Genomic DNA, 23,919 nt, shown 5'->3' with positions numbered 1-23,919 from the left:
CTGCTGTATAAACGGCAACATGTAGAAACAACTCATGATCTTAGTCAACTTTTAGCAATATTCTAGCAATATCACGCGGGGGACACAAGAAATGTGCTTCACACATTGTTCCCATGTCGGGAATCGAACTCGGGTCTTCGGCGTGACGAGCGAACGCTGCAACCACTAGTCTACCCAACCGCCCGAATACTGCATTGATGATAAATCAGGGGCTAACATTTTAACGCGGAACAGCATGACCATCACATCAGGTGGATCTGAACAGGACATGTCAACATACGGCCTACAGAACAGGTCAACATACGGCCTACAGAACATTTCAGTGTAGGGCCTACAGACCATGTCAACATACGGCCTACAGAACATTTCAGTGTAGGGCCTACAGACGATGTCAACATACGGCCTACAGACGATGTCAACATACGGACTACAGGACATGTCAACATACGGCCTACAGAACATTTCAGTGTAGGGCCTACAGACGATGTCAACATACGGCCTACAGACGATGTCAACATACGGACTACAGAACATGTCAACATACGGCCTACAGAACATTTCAGTGTAGGGCCTACAGGCGATGTCAACATACAGCCTACAGAACATTTCAGTGTAGGGCCTACAGGCGATGTCAACATACAGCCTACAGAACATTTCAGTGTAGGGCCTACAGACCATGTCAACATACGGTCTACAGAACATTTCAGTGTATGGCCTACAGAACATGTCAACATACGGCCTACAGAACATTTCAGTGTAGGGCCTACAGAACATTTCAGTGTAGGGCCTACAGAACATGTCAACATACGGCCTACACAACATTTCAGTGTAGGGCCTACAGAACATGTCAACATACAGCCTACAGAACATGTCAACATACGGCCTACAGTACATTTCAGTGTAGGGCCTACAGACCATGTCAACATACGGCCTACAGAACATGTCAACATACAGCCTACAGACCATGTCAACATACAGCCTACATAACATTTCACTGTAGGGCCTACATAACATGTCAACATACGACTCAAACTTGTTTGATCAAAGAACTTGATATAAGTGGCATATCAAATATATAAGGCTTGTATGTTAACTGAGGAAAAGTCTGCCAAAACCTCGCCTCATTATCATCAACTTTAGAATTGAAGACTCGTCCAGTCTTTTGTATTGGGTTCAAACGCTCCCCAAATATCCGTACAAAGAGTGAGTGTGTTTAGTTTAACACAACTTTGAACAGTATTCCAGTTGTATCACTGCTTGTCAGCTTTATGTGGGAGGAAACTCAAAAGTGATGCAGGTCTGGGATGAGGACCACGACCACGGATACGGTGCTGACAAACCTAGCTACATAATCGGGGCGAACCGGGATACAAATCCCCAATCATAGGTTACTTGCGTGCCCATGGATCAAAACTCTGCATATTGAATTGCCGGGCCTTTGATGACTCGGCTGCCTGTGCCCCCATCTTTCAATTTGTGTTTCAGAATACTGCTGGTACTGAAGTAAACATCATCAGCTTACTTGAGAAAGAAACATTTTGCGACAAATACATTGAAGCAAACAATATACATGGTATCTACTGCCAGCTGGCTACTTAAGGAATAGTTGTAATGAAGACAGGAATATGTATACCAAAGTTCATATGACTTTATTACTAATACATATGTGGGAATATAAATATTGAGTGGGTAGGTTTAACGCGGCTTCATATATTAATCCTAAATTGGCAAGGCTGGTGACGCCAAAACCTAGCTTAACACATTTCCGTGACTCGAATTCTGCTTTTGTTCGTGATGAGCCAACATTTTAATCACAAGATTACCTTACAACTGCAGCAACAATAACACGGTTACTACTATGAATATAGTATGTGAAGTTCAGACAGCAGGGATTGGTGCAACATCAGATTAATTGTGTGGTGCTGATGGCGATGTTATAAGGCGTCAAAGTTGTCACATTGTCAAAGTTGTCGCATTGATGAACGTGTAGTTACTGGAACCATATTCATTCACAGCATTTAGCCGAATGTCGTACATTGTTGCCGGTTTTAGACCATCCAGCTTCAGTTGAAGGGCGTAGTCCTCCCTCGGCATGGATGGGTGGGTGATCCATTGACCGTCAGGTTGTCTGTATTCTATGTTGAAACGTTGTTCATAGAAGCCGTTGAAGCCTTTGTCCCATGTGATGATAATGGAACGCGAGTCCACGGTGGCGGCTTGCAGATTCGTTGGTGTATCTGGCTTACCTGTATTGAACACAAGTCAGGACTTAAAACCTCACAACATCTAAAACCTCAGCTCAACAACACATGGACAGTTCTCAGAGGTCACATAAACTAAATTTGCATCCATCATTCAAAAATCCAGTAACAAAATCCTGAAGCTTTTTCATTCATAATCCTTTGTGCACCACGAATGAAACTTGGGAGTCCCTAACACTGACTCCCAACCCAACCACAACACCCACGCACGCACGTACTCACGCACACACAGACACAGACAGACAGAGCTTAATAATGATATTGCTGTATGGGGCAATGTGGTCAACATCAAAATCGGATGAGGAATATGACTCAACGTGTTGTACAGCGTAAATCACCGAATTGCCTTTGGTCCACACTGTCTGCAGAGAATCAGCCACATACTACAAAGATATACTTAGAGTGTTCAGGACTCCGGTTCACGAAGCAGTCTTAGCGTTACGTTCATAGTAAGTCTATTTATACTATGGGATTTACGACTTCTCAATTGACACACAGTAATGTAACGGAAACACTGTTCAAAGCGGCGTTTATCACAACCAACTCATTTGTCGCTTTAACATTTACCGTAGATAATAAGTTGAATGTCTTTGATCATGATGTTGCCACCGACTGTACATCTACAGGTGTATGTCCCTCGCTCGCCACTGGTCAACTGGTCAAGCTGAAGGCGGGTTGCATCGGGAAGTTTTAACGTGTAGACCCTGCACACAGAAGATGGAGCAACGAGATTTAATCATACACAGTGTAAGTGTTCTTATTGATAGTGTATGAAAGCCGTACCTGTTGCGTTTTGAATCGTTTCTGATGTAAGATCCAATGATATCGTCATTTTTGTCCAGCCATTCGAACTTGGCCTCTTGCAGTTCGTCGCCTGAAAGTCCATCGACTTTGCAATACATAGATGCTGAAGTGTCCTTCTGTCGCCTTATCCTATCTTCTGATGGAGTAATAACGATTTTAGGGGGAACTGAAATAAAGCAGCACTCAAGTTAAGTCAGACAAAACAAACAGCGAAACTGAAATTGAGAACGGATTGGCATGTCTTAGTTGGCAATATCACACAGAGTCAACAACAGCTTCCATCATCTCTATCATTCTGCTTGTTGACTCTGTGTTGATTAGTCATCCACTGCCTTCGATTTATTACAAATACTACTACACTACTAGATGGTACACACTACCGACCAGTGGTCAGAAAATCAACCAGGTCAGAAATGAAATGTTTTCATTCCATCAAATATTCTCCATTGTCTGTCAAGCTACAACTATGAGATAACCACATTCGTCTGTAAATCACGAAATAAGAGAGACTTCCTAAAATATTTACCGTACAATTTGAGTTGTATTTCTCTGCGCACGGTATTTCCGTCTATTATGGCACGACATGTATATGTACTCTTGTCTCCTTTTCTCAGTTCGTCAAAGAACAGCGTGCTGCCCAAGAAGGTCTTCTGTGTGAAGTATCTGCAGACAAAGAAAGAAAGTTGGTGACAAAATTCGTTCTCACGCCATTTAAGTACATCACGTCAGTTAAATGTGGGTTGAAATTAAGAGTTAGTGATGAGGATGTACTGTTCATGTTGATCGGCGAAAGAGGGCCAGGCAGACAGACATGACTGAATTCGAGAGAGAGTGAGTGAGAGAGAGAGCTACCGAGAGAAAGCGTGAGAGAGAGAGAGAGTGATAGAGAGAGAGAGATTGAGAGAGAGAGCTACCGAGAGAAAGCGTGAGACAGAGACAGAGACAGAGACAGAGAGTAAGAGAATGAATAAATATTTCCACATAGTTGATAATCATCTTCTTGCACACATTTTATAAGTGAGAATATTGCATGATATTCACAATACGTTTTATGGATGTTAAATTATATTTTTGATACCAGTACCAAAGTTTGTACTATTGATCTTATATTTTCCGCTCCATAAAATGACGATGTGGATAGACAATTGCATATTCCAAGAGCAAAATGTTTATGCACACTCCTTGAACTTTAAGCAGGAAACACCATTCACAAGTGTAACGAAACCTAGTATTTCCGTCCCAAGTTAATCCAGGTGAGTCTCAGACATGGGCATTATGTTAATAATAGTCTTCGAGGAAGTGCCCCTTGCGCCTATTTAAGACTTACATATGCCCTTGATCATATCACAGTTTATAAATGAAAAAAGGGAAGTTGTCCGTCATTTGAACCATCTGATACAAGCTTCATGACCACTCTGAATGTATATATTCATCAACCTAAAACTTATTACCCTATTTGGTGTATATATGTCATGCATGTTGATTTTGGTTTATAATTGGCTGCCAGACCCTTCATTGAAGAAATCCTTCTCGACTGTCTCCCTCACACGTATGCACAATGTTGAGGTTTAATGTGTAACTGCGGTTTAGCGCCGCTTTTACCAGCACTTCGGTTGTTAAACAGCGTGTCCGTTTGATGTGGGAGGAAAGTCCGAAGTGATGCACGTACTAGACGTTAAGAAAGCCACGAGCACGAACATAGTATTATAGTGTTGACAAACAAAGAATCACAATCTGGGTAGTTCTAGGATATGATTCATAGGATTCTGGTCTGTCTTAGGGGAGCATCGCATTGTACGTCTTACATATGACCAGCTGGGCCCTGATATCAGTATGTATGCATAAATAGAACTATTATTTTTATACGATATACTTTTTACTAATATTGTGACGTCATCAGTCACGTGTATCCCTGAAGATTGAGTATTCATACATTGTGCAAAGTGTGGAAAAGATATATTTAGATCAACCATTATTTTCTATCTTTGGATTTCTATTAGGAAGCTAGTTTACATTGATTTGTGTATAAAGAATATTACATATATACAGTTTTAAAACTCGGGCTATAGGCCACCAGTAACCAAGGCTAGGCAACCTCACTGGGGATCATTGGGACTTACAGTACCCCTGCTTCCTGCATGATACCCCAACAGGATTTACGTCATCACTTTAGCTACTGACGGTTGTGAACAATACTAGCCCATATAAAAAGTACTCAGCAATGAGTTGACTTAAAAAACACTGGTTGATGATTGTTACATCGTTTATGCTAGGATCACGTGTCACACAGGGGGACAATAATTTTACGATACTTTAACCCCCTGGACACAGCCTTCAATAAAGTCAGTAGATAATAGCATCACGCCAAGTTAAAAAGCAAACATTTAATTATTCACATACATATTTAAAATTTATTATACAGACCAATTTCTTTCAAATAGCTAATAATAAGATGCCCGCTGACACGGGAAAAGAGATCTTTCAGATTTACGCTTTGATAATGTGATCCCTTGTTTGACGTAACAACCGACGATTGAAATGACATGTCATATGATTCTTCTCCATTTTCTTTAACAAGATAACAAAGGGAAATATACTGGACAACCCACTGAACCTGCGGAAGGTTCCATCAGTCACTCCCAGACGCATACTTGATAATTCCTCGCCTGTAATTATGGTCTTAAATGACCTAAATAGCCATATGTTGTCGGTACTTATTTGAGACAAATGGAAATGTCAGAATTAAGAAATAGAATAGAGATATTGTGAATTTGAAGGCCTCCTGAAAAACAATAATAGTGGAATCATTAAGAGGTAGACATTTTCATATTTTGGAGAAGGTGGGCGTGAAAAGAAAATATGTTGACGGAAAGGATGAGATAAAATGTTCCACCTGTTGGCTGGAGGATAATCTGGGTCATAACGTGATATGGAATAGCCGTTTGGGTACAGCCAGTCTACAGTTACATCTCTGCCGCCTGATGGTTCGGTGACTAGGCAATACAACGCTAGACCTGTGTCCCTTTCCCGCCTTATAACGGTCTGTTGTGGAAGTATGACAACCCCTGAAACAAATAGGAAGAATACTTAGACCAAACACGATGGATTCCAGACCAACTAAAATGAGTGTATGGATTGGTAGATTGACAAATAGGAAAACAATGGTGAACAAACATTACGATTTCAACATGGCGGAAACAAATAATCTTGTAGGTATAAAATAGTGCTTATTAATCATATATGTACCATAGTGCATAAGGGTGTTTATAATTTTACTGCCATGCCTATAGTATTGTATGCATCTCAAAATAACCTTTTGTGAAGTACTACTTACAAGGGAGACCTGTTGAGAGCTTTACATTTTAATTGAAAGACCTGCTTGAATCTATAACACTTGGATTTATATTTACAGCCTAGTATTGTGCATCTAACGTTGGTATTCGACTAGTTACAAATCACATATTTTATAATCGAACCTGCAACCTCACAGATCATGTTTAGTTTTGTAATCCACTGTTACCCACTGAGCCACCGGGGCTAGTGGTCAGCTTCGGTTCTCGGACTGTTCCCTCGCAGTGTATTATAGTTATGGTGTCTTTAGTTGCCTGATGCGGTGTCATATTAGGTTAGCGGAAATACTGTACGAGGCGTCAAATATCGAATTTATTATGCTTTACATTTTCTGATAACTATATAGAACATTTTGCCTTACATCAGAGATTTCCTCATCGGTACTACTAGCAAAGCATTTGACGGTCATTGCTGATGTCAAAGGGAGACCACTCTTCAAAACTTGTTGAAAATTTAAACTAGAATCTTTCTCAATAAAGTTCAGAATGTGATCTTAAAAACCAGAAAAATGTCCTTGCATATGACAAGAGGGTATAATATTGCATGTAACAGTAGTCTAAAAATCTGTATGTACCAGTAGTGTATAACGTCGTTTGTATCAGTAGTGTATAATGGTGTATATATCAGAAGTGTATACTGGTGTATGTATCAGTAGTGTTTAATGTTGTATGTACCAGTAGTGTATAATGGTGTATGCATCAGTAGTATTTAATGTTGTATGTACTAGTAGTGTACAATGGTGTATGTAACAGTAGTGTATAATGCTGTATGTACTAGTAGTGTATAATGTTGTATGTACTAGTAGTGTATAATGGTGTAGGTACCAGTGGTGTATAATGTTGTATGTACTAGTGGTGTATAATGTTGTATGTACTAGTAGTGTATAATGTTGTATGCACCAGTGGTGTATAATGTTGTATGTACTAGTTGTGTATAATGGTGTAGGTACCAGTAGTGTATAATGTTGTATGTACTAGTAGTGTATAATGTTGTATGTACTAGTAGTGTATAATGTTGTATGTACTAGTAGTGTATAATGGTGTAGGTACCAGTAATGTATAATGTGGTATGTACTTGTAGTGTATAATGTTGTCTGTACTAGTAGTGTATAATGGTGTATGTATTAGTAGTGTATACTGTTGTATGTACTAGTAGTGTATACTGTTTTATTACCCACGTGGTGAATATACAGGTGGTAAGATACTAAATCCGTACGTCACACGTGTGTCGTACAAGGTTGACCTTGTTTTATTCGTTTTGATTGGATAACCGTGACCTCTGTCACACCGGGACTACTTTTTTCATTCATAAAAAATCGCGAGACGTCATTCATTTTGCGATTACAAGGCAGAACTGAAGAAATATGAGAATGAGAGATATTTACAAACACTTTATTAAACCAAACAAGAAAGTCACACGCAATTCGCTCGGTCGCTCGGTCAGATACCATAGAAAGTCCACTCGTTTCGTAAAAATGGTATCTAACGAGAATGAGTGTAGTATTCTCTATGTATGTACTAGTAGTGTATACTTTTGTTTGTACTAGTAGTGTATACTGTTGTATGTACTAGTAGTGTATAATGTTGTATGTACCAGTAGTGTACAAGGTTGTATGTACTACTAGTGTATAATGTTGTATGTACTAGTAGTGTATAATGTTGTATGTACTAGTAGTGTATACTGTTGTATGTACTAGTAGTGTATAATGTTGTATCTACCAGTAGTGTATAATGCTGTATGTACTAGTGGTGTATAATGGTGTAACTGGCAGTAGTGTATAAATCCTATTTATCAGTAGTGTATAATGGTATATGTTAACATAAGTGGTAATCCCAGAAACCTGAATTGAAGCTCCAATTCTACAAACAAACTCCAGGGAATACATTCATAAAAGTCCTTGAGGGTTTGAAAGCGGTCGACATCTGACAAGTCAGTTAGACACTCACCATAAACATTGAGATGAAAAGACTTAAGTATTGTGTCACCACCAACTTTTCCTCTGCATGTATATGTTCCGTGGTCTTCAAGCTTCACTTGATTAAACTTCAGCTGGCGTCGTCGACCAAGTTTCATTGTGTAGACCCTGCAAGGTGTCAAAAGGAGACTCGTAGAATATATTCACGCAGAAGATCATAACGTGATTTGTAGGTATCTGATACCCGTATATATAATTTTAAACCCAATACGTGTCTGCAACTTGCATGGGAACATGTGAAGAAAAACTCGTTTCAGGTTTCACTCGCGGGGTGTTCGGCACTTTAGTGAGTGAGTGAGTATGGTTTTACGCCGCTTTTAGCAATATTCCAGCACTATCACGGCAGGGGACACCAGAAATGGGCTTGGCACATTGTACCCATGTCGGGAATCGAACCCGGGTCTTCGGCGTGACGAGCGAACGCTTTAACCACTAAGCTTCCCGACCGCCCCGTTCGGCACTTTAAGTGATCAACGTGCGTGAACATCCCTGGATCTTCTGTATCGTGGTGTACGATCCCATTCATCTTCGAACCTTGCAATGTTTAGTTTTATACGTACACAGCTATTGTGGCATTGTGGCTTATTGTGGCATCTCAATGTTCTTTGCAGCTCAGTAGATGTGACGTCACAGCGAGGATAATGTAGCGCTAAAGCACGATCTCTAAAACTGATTAATAATGTTCTTCAAATATAATCATTTAGTGATGCGTCCGTCACATCAGCTGCGTCAGTGATTATTGTGACTTGAAAACCCGAGTGATCGATCATTTACCAAAGTCGTGCCAGAAAAGTCAATAACATTCGAAAACACATAACTTTATTTCGCATTGTAAAATACAAAGTTATGCGACATAATCGAAGCACTCTCTTTCATAGACGTCAGACGTCAAGCTGAATAGGAAGAAGAAGTTTATTTGTGAATAAAGGTACATATACATATACCGGGATGTGGTACGGCGTGAACCACTTCTCTGGCCGCCGGGTCTCGCTGACTGTTCGTATCAACAGTCGAGCTGCTTAATAATTGATCAAAACGGATGGTAAGTTAAAATGATCTGATTGTTATTTCATTTCGACCTTCATATTAGCTTTTGATCTTTTATGTATTTGTTATTTGTGTCATCTATTTCCTGAGATGAAAAAGAAACGAATTGTAAAACAGCAAGGATCCGAGAAAGAATATGAATCCCCAGCGACCTGCGCTTGTCTTAAGAGGCGACTAAATGGATCGGAAGGTCAGGCATGCTGACTTGATCGTATGTCATCGTACCCCAAATGTATGCCTCAATGCTCATGATGACTGTAAATGTATTGTCTGGATCAGCCTTTTTTAACAGACCGTCATCACATATCTGCTATACTGCTGAGTGCGGTGCAAAACAAAAACAAACAAAACACGAAACGCATTCTGAATATCAAGCTAAAAAAATGACGGATGCATATCTTTGATTTGTGGACTGGAACATGATTGGCACGTTATACAATAATACAATGCTAGTATTAATAACGTATGTTCGACAAAATGATTGATGGACGTAAATCATACTTAAATTACGTACCAGCATATGACAGTACTGTAAGGGAGTAATACTTGGGTAAATAATTGCAATGTAAGGCATGTTTTACAAACGTTACAATTTTACAAATACTTGTGATGTAACTTATATATGTAGTGGTTACATACCAGCAAAGGCTTGTGAAATAAGTTAGTTATATAAAGGGGCTATGATTGTGAATCATTCGACTACAATAATCACCTGCTGCTTTTGGGGTCATTTTCACTGAAAGGTCCAATGGATTTGTTGTTGTTGTCAAGCCATTCTAAGTTGGCAACTTGATCGTCTGAGAGTCCCAGCGCCTCACAAGTGAGGATCTGTTCACCTGTGTCTTGGACTCGCGTTATATCTCCAGATGTGGAGATGACAATATCTGGGGTTTCTGAAATAGATTTCAATCATGACGTACTCTGGCAACTTTGTATGAGCGTGATAGAGTTCTATTCGCTGGAGATAAAAAAAACAACAACAACCACGGCTTCAACAAGGAAAAGTCATTGATGTTTCTGTTGTAGAAAAGACAGGCATTTCACAGTTATGGTGTAGGTAATAATAATAATAATAATAATAATAATAATAATAATAATAATAATAATAAATATAAATATAATAATGATGATGATGATGATGAAAATGATGATGATGATGATGATGATGATGATGAAAATAATAATAACAGGTTGGAATACAGTAGTTTGGTAATAACATAGGGAATAAAGCAACGATTATGACAAGGGATTAGAACGATATGATATACATACCATAGTTTTAAATAAAAGCGAGAAAAAGTTCATTGCAAGATTCCGACTTTATCATGAGCATCAAATAGTGACGATAGCAGGGTTAAGCGAAAAGGTGGGTGTATCCTGCACCCGTCAAAAACACATACAAAGGCAAGGCAATTGTTCCCCAGAAAAAAAACCCAAAAAACACGGGAACATATGGTACAAGTAAAAACACAGCTTTTGAAACAGTCGTATTACTTTGAAACCTGTGTGGAAAGAGCATGGACGATTGTCCTCAAACGTTGTGCAATGTACACGTCATAGGTTATGGCTGCTGGAATACGGCTCGACATAGAGGGAAAGTTGACTGCTGGGAAAGTGAAGTCAGCGCTCTTGTCATACAGTCTTGTGAATATGTATGCATAGTTATCAATATGAAACAGACGGGGGTGTTTCACTGGTCTCTTCAATGTCAAGTTCAGGCGGGTACATCAGTGGGAGGTAGCTGGCAAAGCTATATCATATGTAATACCATATGATAGAAAGCAATATATCCTGAGTGGGTGAGTGAGTGAGTGAGTGAGTGAGTGAGTGAGTGAGTGAGTGAGTGAGGTTTAAAGATATTAACCTATAAGGACAAAGGTTATTTCATGTGCGAGTCTCTTACCATTGAAATAGAGCTGTCTTGATTTATTCATAGTCGTATCCCAGACCTTTCCTCTACACGTATATGTGCCTGCGTCTTCATCTCTCCAATTTTTGAAGAATAATATTAAGCTTCGCCCTGAATAGGATGTGTGGATGCTACAAGCAAAGGAAAAGATAATGAAGATTCGGAAACATTGGAGCCACATTCCTGCAAAGTGGTAAACATATCATTCTTACTCAAGTGGGTACCAGTGCTACATTCATTTTGGTCCCGACTCGGTTATTTATAGGTCACAGTCATGTAGATGAACTACTGATTAGTTCGACTTAACCATCAGATTAAAAAAAACCCAAACAACAGAATATTCTGTACCGTTTGTCCCAGTCGCGTCCAATAACATTGTTGTTCCTGTCCAGCCATTCTAACTTGGCATCAATACCATCTGGCAGTCCAGGAACTTCGCATTGCATTGGAAACGAAACGTGGTACGCCATTAATTCATCCATTGGTGGACCAATAACGAGTTCTTGGGCACCTGAAAAAGTCACATGAATATCAAGCAATGAAAGTGATGTGTCTGTCTTCTAAACTCAGGATGAGTGACCTCACGCCCGGTGCTCATTCCTGGCCACATCCAGAACCATCTCAGATCTCAACCCGGTCATGAACTCTGGATGCATACATGACCTCACTGCATCCCTGACCTCATCCAGGACCTCATCCTGTACCTCATCCAGGACTTCACCGCATCCCTGAACTCATCCTGTACCTCATCCATGACCTCACCGCATCCCTGACCTCATCCAGGACCTCATCCTGTACCTCATCCCTGACCTCACCACATCCCTGACCTCACCGCATCCCTGACCTCATCCTGTACCTCATCCAGGACCTCATCACATCCCTGACCTCATCCCTGACCTCAGTCTGACCTCATCCAGGACTTCACCACATCCCTGACCTCATCCCTGACCGCATCCCTGACCTCACCGCATCCCTGACATCATCCCTGACCTCACTGCATCCCTGACCTCATCCAGGACCTTATCCTGTACCTCATCCAGTACTTTACCACATCCCTGAACTCATCCTGTACCTCATTCATGACCTCACCGCATCCCTGACCTCATCCAGGACCTCAACCTGAACCACATCCAGGACCTCACCACATCCCTGACTTCACCGCATCCCTGACCTCATCCTGTACCTCATCCAGGACCTCATCACATCCCTGACCTCATCCCTGACCTCAGTCTGACCTCATCCAGGACTTCACCAATCCCTGACCTCATCCCTGACCGCATCCCTGACCTCACCGCAATCCTGACCTCATCCCTGACCTCACCACATCCCTGACCTCATCCCTGACCTCATCCTGTACCTCATCCAGTACCTCACCACATCCAGGACCTCATCCAGGACCTCATCTCTGACCTCATCTTGTACCTCATCCAGGACCTCACCGCATCCCTGACCTCATCCCTAACATCATCCTGTACCTCATCCAGGACCTCACCGCATCCCTGACCTCATCCCTGACCTCATCCAGGACCTCACCGCATCCCTGACCTCATCCAGGACCTCACCGCATCCCTGACCTCATCCCTGACCTCATCCTATACCTCATCCAGGACTTCACCACATCCCTGACCTCATCCCTGACCTCAGTCTGACCTCACCACATCCCTGACCTCATCCCTGACCTCAGTCTGACCTCATCTCTCACCTCATCCTGTACCTGACCCAGAACATCCACATGATGATATATGTTCCGATCAAGACCTTTGATGACTACGCAATTAACGTGTTCTTACCATACATTCACTGTAGACACAGATGTTGTTGTTCTGACCATGTATAATCACAGAGTTGAGGACGGCTTTTTGGATCTGGCGGACATTTCCGGAACACACCTGCCCAAGTGATTGCTGCATCACTTTAAGCATGTATATATTGACATATACAGCAGTCAAGACAGTTGTCACACATAGCTACTGGGCTATAATATGTCCAGTGTGGTGCCGCCTTCAAACTTTCAGCTTCAGCTCGATTCTAGCTCAATACAACTTGTTTATGAATCTGTGGATGGGGATGTACAACACTGATAATGAGAATGACACAATAACCATGGTATGGCAGCGGTCAGAGGTCAGCGTCATGATTATCCCCCGCTTTGAGCGATGTTAAACTCACTCACTCCTGAAAATCACGGAGAAAGGTCCATAGCTCTGTACAAAAAGGAATTTAAGACAATGTTCGAACTCATTTAAGATTGTGACTGGTAACATCATTCTGTAAATTGAATTCCTGTGAATTGAATAGTTTTTGAGAAAATGTGTGTCAAAGGTGAATCGGACGGACGGATGGTAGAGCGGACGGAAGTACGGACGGACAGCATTACAGTTATATTAGCATTTCAGCTTAATACTGAATGAAGCCCACAATCAAAGCCACAATCATATAATATGACTGGCATGTTCTTAGCTCAACTACTGGCGATGTAGTGCCCTATACATTTGACCCAACCCTGTCCACACAACATGAGTGAGTGTAGTGGGTCTACGAGGATGTTCTTATTACTAAGTTGAATTAACTAACATAAGATAGTTATGCGATAAATCGCAAACGTACAATGAACAACCCAGTGTGGTTTACTTCACGATAAAACATTGTTCTATCATGACGTCATTTATGGAGATTCGGACATTCGCTCGTAACTTGACGACGACGTCATTTTTGAGAGGGTTGTGTCTCTTGAGTTGATCCCCATAGATGATCCTGGGTAATGCAGATAAAAGCGATGGCCGAACGATCGCACCCAAAACCGGGGGAGATATGACAATCGGTATAAGGAGAGAAGGTACAGGTAATCGACGTGAGGATTGTTAGAATATGCGGGAAAGACCCACCTATGCATATAATGGACTTGTCCGACATTACCGAGGTCTGATTCTATTGAGAGAGTCATCTTTTTTTAAATAAGGATAATTTCTTTTTAAAGCTTGTACATTGTGTCATCATCCTCAAAAAGAGTGATATAAAAATATACAACTCTTGGTCCTTGTGGATCGTACAATAATACACTGCAGTGAGAATAAACCCCTCGGGGCTGCGACCTACATGGTTTATTCTTCACGCAGTGTTTCATTGTACGATTACGTGTACTTGATCCTTAGCAAACTTTGTAATAATAATAGACATACGATTAGCATTACATCAACGCATCAAGCCATGTAATTGCTTGTAACATGATAATATGGAAATCATGACCCAGAGTATACAACCGGACACGTGACCTTTCCGCCATGAGACAACCCACTTATATTCTCAATGAATTTCTGGTGGCACAAACACCATGTTTGCTGGCAGCATAGCTTGCGGAAATAGTTTCACATACGTTGTACATAATGTAAGCTTATCGCGAGGGGAAAACGGAATATGTGGCTGTGCACCCCGAGCGTTTGTTTGTTGCCATTTGTGGTCATTTTTAAGCTCTGTGCAGCATTTGCATGTCCAGTCAATTTTCAATGAATTCGGATTTTCTGGAACTAGGATGATATTTCGAATATTTAGAATGAGTGAGTGATTGAGTTGGGTTTTAACGACGGTTTTAACAATGTTCCAGTTATATCGCGGCGTGTGAGCTTAATTTGGTAGAAAAGCCCGAGGTGATATCTCACTTCGGTGAAACCCACGTGCTAAAAAACCTAGAAACAGAATCGAGGCGAAACGGGATTGGATCTGCAAATCATAGATATATGGCGTGCCCAAGGGACACAAATCTGCACAGCGAATCGCGGCGCCTCAGACGACTGGGCCACCCTGGCCACTCGAATATTAATAAAACACCTGTGATGAATCATTCATGCACACATTATAAAACATAAAACCGTCGTTAAAAGTAAACTCTACTCACAAACAGCAAGGGGGCCCAAACATATTACCAATAGCAGGAGGTGTCTCATGTCAGCGTCCGACATGGCTGTGAACTACAAGTCTAATGGCTGCTGTTCAGCTGGTAATCTGTAAAGTGTTAAGTACATGTAGGGTACGAGTTGGTGCAATGTGTCGGGCTTTTGCATGTGTAGGCGTCAAACATTTAACCTTTTAAATGTCAAACTGTCAGATCTGACTGGTAATTGTAACAGGTTCGCCAGTCTGCAGACGATTAAAATGTTTTTCATATATGCCAGACTGGTCCCATTGTTAAAGTCATATGAGGTGGACGTCTAGGACGCAGCGATTCGCTGTGCGTCCCTTGGGCACGACCTAAAACTATGATTGTTGGCACGAATCCCGCTTCGCCCAGATTATGCTTCTAGGTTTGTCAGCACCATACCCGTGCTCGTGTGTTTCACCGAAGTGGTAAACGTCTGTGACCTGCATGACTTCGGGCTTCCCTCCCACATTAAGCTGACACGCCGACGCGATATAACTGAATACCGTTAAAAGCGGCGTTACACCGTATTTACGCCACAGTACTTCGGTGATTTTATCACTGTGAAAGTATCAGTTTATGTGGAGTACCACATAGTGTGTGCGAGAGGGTTATCCATGTTAAACCAGGGCATGATATCTCAGTTAGCTGGCACACACACACACACACACACACACACACACACACACACACACACACACACACACACACACACACACACACACACACACACACACACACACACACACACACACACAGGTACGCACACACACTCGCACACATACGTTGCTGTATAAATGCGCTAATGTTTTACGCGAACACCTATTACACCTCACCTCATCTTGGGATTGTTATCATATGGACCTTATACGGTATTCTGACACATATGTCTGAGAAGATGTCACTGCACTGCAGCTAAGAATGACACCTATGCACACGCGTGTATCATACTGACTGCACGGAACTGAAAACTCATGGAACACCTTTAAGACTACAGTGAAAGGGAGGCAACTCCTGACTCCTCGCCTCGCTATCATGAGGTTGTGTTGGACGCCTATCGGGAAATACCAACTTTCTGCTGGCTTAAAAACTGTTTCTTAGATTCAAGAACACGTGCCTGATTCAATACATTTGACTATCATATTTATTATACAGTGCCATATAATTTGCAGCAGCCGTTGTTAGATGAGACATTCATTCTTGTTGAACGTGTATCTAGATTGTTTTGGGAATCGTATACAAAGGTGTTGTTGCAAGTTGGCATGGCATTAATGGTAGATGATGTTATCGGCATATTCATAGGATCCTCATCGACAACACAAAGCTGGAAATGAAAACTTAGTGGCTCAGTGACATGATGCATTCACATTCGTTGTACAGAGTTGCGCCACTTAGACAGCAGATGCACATTCGCCGTTTCCGCATAAAGTTGATATAGGACATGTAATGGAGGAGACGTTTATCTCAAGTCACAGTAATGAGACTAGTCGCGATTTAGACTTTACTTACTTGCCAAATGCTGGTTCTAGATCACAAACGTTTTCCGTTACTTTTGGAACTATTCCATGGACGCCATCAATCAGCTCCATATAATGCCCCCAAAAGGCTTACTCACACAACTCGTTTGACTGGTAAATAAACACTTCATAGGATTTTCTTGAAACATCATGTTTGTTTGAAACATTGTGCGTATGATGAGTACAAAGAAACATACCAAGTTTCAAAAACTTCCATTTCATATTTGGTGTCTGCAGATACCCAGCTGGATAAGCACTTGTGTTGCCATAACTTCCACACCTTAACACAAACGTACCACAGTCGTAACGGTCAGGTTGATAGTAGAAAGGGGCCCTGAACCACCTAGTTTTTCAAATCAGCCGTCGAGTTAAAGTTGCCACATATTTACACATGGCAGACAAACTATTCTCATTGACTTGTGATCATTACAAATGCCTTTTGGTGAAACCCAAGGGTACTGCTACTGGGCCGACTGGTTAACAATCGCAATCGATACGAATCTGTCATTCGGACCATTCGGCGACCAACGGATCCTGGTACGGATAAGGGACGTAACTCTAAAAAGCGAGTTGAGACGCCTTCAACAAAATATCCATGTGTGCTCCGAAGTGTTGGACACTATAAAAGTAGACACAAATAAGTATAAACTCCATGAATAATGTGTCTACCAGTCCGCGTATCTGGAGTAATATTATGAGCACTGATAGGGCAGGACAACAATCAAGCTAACCCTTGTCGCGAACATCTGGGTGCCATCACTGGTTGTTCTCTGACGTTGACGTTTTTCATTCAGTTAGATGAGTGTAAAATCTAACAATGTGACAAATGTAATATTTGGAATAACACTTTCTTAGTAAAGTACATATTCTCGTTCTTTTTTGGGTTGAGCCCCGTCTTGGATTCGAACCCAAACTAGTGTAAGAGTGAAAGATCGCTTTGAGCAACATTTCAGTTATATCACGGCGTGGAAGTGCCACATGTTTTAGACGGTTGTGGTAAGCAGTGTATCCTGGCACATTAAAGAGGCGCCATTGCGAATAGCATATGGTGCTACTTGTGACATACTTCATTACAATATTTAGATAAAATAAACGACTTAGTAAGTAAATATGTACCTTATCACAAACTCGTGGTCAGATTTATAATGTGTATGATATATGAAGATTACAAAATAAGCATAACGGGTTCCAGCAGTTGAAAAGACACGGTGCTCATTTACGACGTTGCTTCCCATAATGTCAGAATCAATCGACAAACAGGTTAGTTCCGTGTCGTATACTGACTTGAACATGAAACTAAACAGTCTTGACAGTATAGACAGCAATATTCCAGCTATGTGACGACGGTCTGTAAATAATCGAGTCTGGACCAGACAATCCAGTGATTGACATCATGAGCATCGATCCATGCAATCGGGACCAATGACATGCATCAACCAAGTCAGTGAGCCTGACCACCCAATCCCCTTAGTCCCCTCTTACGACAACCATAATCGCCTTTTACAGCAAGCATGTAAAATGTAATCTGATGAAGGAACATCATTAAGATAATTAAGTAATTTAAGTAATCAGACATAAATTTGTAAGAATGCTTGAATGCACTGGTATGTTTATACTATTATACAACAAATCTTTGAATTGTGTAGGAAGTTTTTAATTTTTATGTAGCATTTACTATTGATATCAGAACAACTTGACTAGTTTCTCTGATATTGTATTTAACTGTTTACTCCTTTCCTTTTCCGCATGTCAATAAAATCGACTGTGCCTAAATCGGTGGGTTCGAATCCTATACTCGTTCTATTATATAATCCTATGTGTCAGCACCGCGTCCTTCACCGTGACTTAGAAGCCTCAATTATACATCGACATATCAGCTTACAGTTACAAGTAAAGCAGGTCGCACACGTTTTCAACACTACTACTACTGAACCACCTATGACCCACTTCATGATATTATATACTGTTTTTCAATATGACATGTGATAGAATGGAAGTGCATTGTGCATACACCATAAACCGGTACAGGAACGAGGAAAATGGTGTTTCTGTCTTATCTGAGTAAAACGTAAACCCATACTCCTTCACTCACTCACTAAATAGTTTTGATGTCCAGTTGTTGTTAGATGATATCCAATATTGTTATTATGATTTTTAAAATTGATATCTGATGCTTTCCTCATAACTATCATATAAATATCACTGGGACAATTGTTTCTTTCACAGTAAAATTATTTCCCTGTTAACATACTTTTGTAAACCCATATCTGAGGCGAGTTGAAATATGAGACTGCCTTTCAGGAGCCCATTGTCTTCTATTATGTTCACATGTTGACAATTTGATGAAATCTATACGTTATACGCTTCCTCCCCATGCACTATTTCAATTGCTTTTGTTTAATATTCCACGAGCCTAACTTTAAAAGTCAGATGCAATCTGCTTCATGAACATATATTGTTCAGCTTATTTTGAATAGTATTATGAACAGACAGTTGGAAATCAAAATCATCAGACGAAAGTGTGTAATCTCAAACAGCTGTCCATAATTCTTTCCAACTGTGAAAACCACAGATAGTCTTATTACAATGCTTGTCGTGTACATCGGTGAAAAGCTACCTATTTTCCTTATATCTTTTAAATGCCGAAATACCTTTCAAATTTCACATATTGAACTGACGTCATCGGCTTCAAATCCAGAACACAGGTATATACTCAGTAGATTCCCCTACTCCTCACTTTACACTAAATATTTCCCCACCTCTATCTTCACACACTTTTCTCATAATGACCACAATGTGGTTGTAATACAACTGAACGTTATATAGAAACAAAACTTTTTGTAATTACAAAATCAGTTGTATCACAGGTCCCGTTCTGTACACCCCCCTCCCTCCGCGCGCCCACCACCGGTTTGTTCGCTCACCAGCTTCAATAACACCGAGGGCCCCGGGGACTAACAAATATGAACTCAGAGATGGAGAAAGCCGACTTATGTTCAGAAATTAAAATTGTTGAGAGTCCGCACAACTCTCAAAAGAACCAGTCAGGTTCTCGAAAGGGTCAACCAAACCCAATTGAAGGTAATTTCTTCACTCTGGTCATTGGAAAAAAAAGTTTAAAAAAACGCTAACATGACTTATAGTCAAGCCGCAATAAATGTCCCCGACCGTTTTCAGGACATATTCTTCGGGACTAAAAACAAAGTAAAAATAGATCTCAACAGAATATATGATCACAAAACGAAAAAGTAGTATTTATCCTCTCCCAAGATCTTAATGAGATCCTAGCAGCTCAATATATTGCCAGAGAGCTGAATCAGAGACATATTATTTTAATAAAAATGCTTTTGTCGGGGAAACCCTCACAAAATCAACTGACGTGCCCAAAAGCATTAACGAACTCAAACTAAAATGGGATAACCCAATGTGGCTTAGTAACGTCAGGTGTGCTGTACACCTGGACAAAAATATCACTGACGACTGACTTTATCAACTTGTCTGTCAAGCCCAAAAGAAAAGCACTCGCGACAAAGTGAGCGTATCTTGCCACAACGGTGGCATGTATATGATGTCAGTTTGTAACTAATTGCCTGTATCATCAAAACGCTGCATCGACTAAATAATCCATACAGACAAAAACATGTGCTCCATAAAACATCATGAATAGACATTTAAAAGTGGAGTATCATTCAGTAAGACGTTGTCTTTTAGAAACTGTTCACTTGCGACGTTATGCCATGACTAACAGAAGCACAACAGGACAACGTCGGTGAGTGAAAGCATCGATACTTTAAAAATAAACACTAGTATATCAATGGTTGCGTGTTGACCCTTATTGTGAGATAAGTCTACATTATGAGTAGCGCCCTCAACCCTAAATGTAAAAATGTGGTGGCCTCTGAGTATACATCACATTACAATATCTATTGTGAGTACATGATGGGCATACACAGTTTGCATTTAGCACTTGTTTCCTGGCTGTATGGAATGCTTCATATACATAAGTTTCTGATTACCCCATGACTGTAATATTTTCTGCCGACATCGTTGGAATGAACAATATCGACTGATTAATATCATAATATTTCTTAATGTGACGTGATTTAAATGGAGTGAAACTCTATTTATCCAACAGTATCTGTAAAAATTTTGGGGGGGGCACGGGTGGCCCAATCGTCAAAGGCGCCGCGATTCCCTGTGCAGAGTTGCGTCCATTGGGCAGGCCAGAAACCTATGATTGTGGGTTTGAATCCCGAGTGTGACCGCTTATATTTTTAAGTTTGTCAATACCACACCCGTGCTCGTGGATTTCACCGAAGTGGTAAACGTCTGAGACCTGCATCACTTCGGGCTTTCCTCCCACGTCAAGCTAACACGCCGTGATATGACTGGAATACTGTTAAAAGCGGCATTAAACCCAATTCACTCACTCACACACTGTAATTCAGTTACAGTGCAGCGTTATGTGTAGAGGGTATTGCCTATATCAGCCACACGTTGACGGCGTCAGAGTCCTTTTAAACTACCAATTAGTGATATAAAACAATAAAACAAGTTTCGTAGAAATCCGCGGATTATACAGGTAAAGACCTCTTTCGACTCAGTTCGACAACAATAATTGTGGTAAGATTCGACTGCAACTTAATAATACTGGAGACAAGATCCATTAATGCAATTAAAACTTGACATAAATATTATCTAATATTCTCATTACGCGTACATGTCTAACAAATGGGTATGCTTGGGAATAATTCATTTGTACCACTTGGGTAACACGCTGGATACAGGGAGAAGTCTTGTGTGACTTTGAGGTATGGGGTCTGTGACAAAGGGGATGAGATCTCTTCAACATTTATATATATTCTCACTGTGAAGGATATCACACAATTATTTCCGGCACATAAGTTTCAAATTATAACTAAAAAAAAACTAATATAATATGTCACAAAGATACAAACTTATATGATCCACCCTCATTTCAAACAATATACACCTGCCGTTCTCAGCGTCTTGCTGCAAATTGAATTCAATACCGGATTAATGCCTGTCTAGGTTTAAGGAGCAAATATATTAAAATCAATATTTTTGTTAAAAGGAAATCTTCTGAAATACTCTATCCATGGAAAGTCATACGTAATTATATATATATATATATATATATATATATATATATATATATATATATATATATAATTAAATAATGAAGTCCACGTTAGTCCAACATCCTCTTTATATCAGTTTCAGACAAAGTACTTTCACTGTCTCTTCAGTGTTACTGACAATGACATATGATGATGTCATGAATTACAACTGTGACGTCAAAATGCATTTACACTCTCCAGCGACGACACCAAGTAATTAAACAATTGTGCGCCAAACATGTGCGCCAAACTTGTAAGCGATTTGCAGACGATTATGTTTTAGTTTGGCTCTCAACTCGTGAAAATTAAGACATTTTTCTGGATATTATTAATACGCTCCATCCTTCCATCGGTTTTACTATGGAGTTTAGCAAGAACGAAATTCCATTTCTGGGCGTCCTTGCAGTTAAGGAAGAAACTACTACTAACCAACGGACACCCATCAATATTTACAATTCGATTCATGTCACCCCAGGCAGACAAGAACTAAAGTTCCTTATTCACTTGCGCGGAGAGTATGCACCATTGTGTCTGAAACGGATAAAATAGACTTAAGATTGAAAGAATTGATGGGATATCTCGGAAAGCTAGGGTATCCGCCATTAAGTCATTAAAAATTCCAAGACAGACTCTCGTGAAACCTAATGAAAATTGTACCGTTTGTATCCACCTTCAATCAATAAGGGGCGACCTCCCAATTCTACAGCAAAGTGACGAAATGAATCAAAGGCTGAATAAATTTAAAATTATGAAAAAAGTACCAGGCAACCAAAAGGTCTCAAGTAAATTATTTGTCCATCCAAATATTATTGTACAGAGAGTTTATCATGTGTAAGTAGATGTAACACACCAAGATGAGGCACCTGTCACATCATAAGTGAAGGTACTACTTTCCTTTTGGAAATGGCACGGGTTTCATTGTAAAGGCCGACATGAACTGCCGCAGCAAAGATGTGGGGTATGTTTAAGAATTGACCTTCGCAGGCACCGACGTTCATACAGTTTGGCCCTCACTCTACGAAGGTTCATACTCCAATGAACTCACACAAAGTGAAAGTCAATTCTTATAAAAACAATTATCACTATTTCTTACCTCAAAGGATGTAGGCCAAGATCTAAACACAATTATATTTAGTAAATGTGACTTCATGTTTACACAGACAGCTATACAACAACCAGTTATATCGCGGAGTAAAATAGTTCCTCAAAAAGAGAAGTAGCACGGGCGCATGGATGTACAACTTGCTCTTCAGAAACATATTACGCAGTACATGTGTTCAAATCATATCCTCATTAGATGAGAAATGTCTGTAAATAATTACCTCAGTAAGTCAGTCACAATGACAGCTCGTCGTAATACATTTACATCAAGTACAAGACGTCAAAATGGCCGCCACGATAAACGTGACGGGAGAAGCTTCCGTTGTTAATGAACCTGTGGCGGTTACATGTGTTAGTTATCATTGTTTAACTCGCCGATCATTGAAAGGTGAATAAAGATGCGTCAAACACACACTAATGTAAATGCATAGATTGCTGGAGACTGTCAATGTCAGCATAGGCACGGATCGAATCGAGTTGATACTACGATAGGTTAGATGTGCATATCTTCGTTAGTTCATTAGGATAGGCCACAGCGAGGATATTCGTGAACAATCATGCAGTCACGCTCTCTGACATTTCTCAATGTATACTGAAACGCTGAGACCAAGAATAAAGGTTCTAAATGATCAGAAAGAACGCTTATGTATGTTTTCGTGCTAGGGAATTCCCAGGGGTTTCCCCAGGAATGTGGAAGTAGTCCGTCAGTGTTTATGTCATTTTAAGAACACGATCTCGTGAAAAACGTATGAATGTCAAATCGTGTCGTCCATACATATATGAACGTCAATTTCGCGGTCATGTGACCGACCTCTCGTGCAACGGAAAAGCCGTATATCGTGAAAACTTCAAATTAAAAAAATATTATGAGATGTTCGGGTTGCGGCGAAAACTTCATTG

At 40.5% G+C, this 23,919-nt stretch overlaps 1 protein-coding gene across 1 annotated transcript; it reads right to left on the bottom strand.

Annotated features, from left to right (window-relative positions):
* Positions 1 to 1,634: 1,634 nt before the first annotated feature.
* On the bottom strand, positions 1,635 to 15,339 carry LOC124150170 (neural cell adhesion molecule L1-like protein). The gene is made up of 10 exons (XM_046522094.2): positions 15,240 to 15,339; positions 11,696 to 11,858; positions 11,342 to 11,478; positions 10,151 to 10,331; positions 8,363 to 8,499; positions 5,959 to 6,130; positions 3,592 to 3,728; positions 3,045 to 3,231; positions 2,829 to 2,965; positions 1,635 to 2,246 (listed from the first exon to the last, which is right to left on the bottom strand). The coding sequence occupies exons 1-10, from the start codon at positions 15,301 to 15,303 to the stop codon at positions 1,954 to 1,956; spliced, it is 1,608 nt and encodes a 535-aa protein (XP_046378050.2). The 5' UTR covers positions 15,304 to 15,339; the 3' UTR covers positions 1,635 to 1,953.
* Between the last annotated feature and the right edge of the window lie 8,580 nt (positions 15,340 to 23,919).

This window comes from Haliotis rufescens, unplaced genomic scaffold, assembly GCF_023055435.1.
Source record: "Haliotis rufescens isolate VD_foot unplaced genomic scaffold, xgHalRufe1.0.p SCAF_63, whole genome shotgun sequence".
Taxonomy (NCBI): Eukaryota; Metazoa; Mollusca; class Gastropoda; order Lepetellida; family Haliotidae; genus Haliotis; species Haliotis rufescens.
Note: the sequence above shows the minus strand (reverse complement) of the source record. Positions and strands in the feature narration are given on the sequence as shown.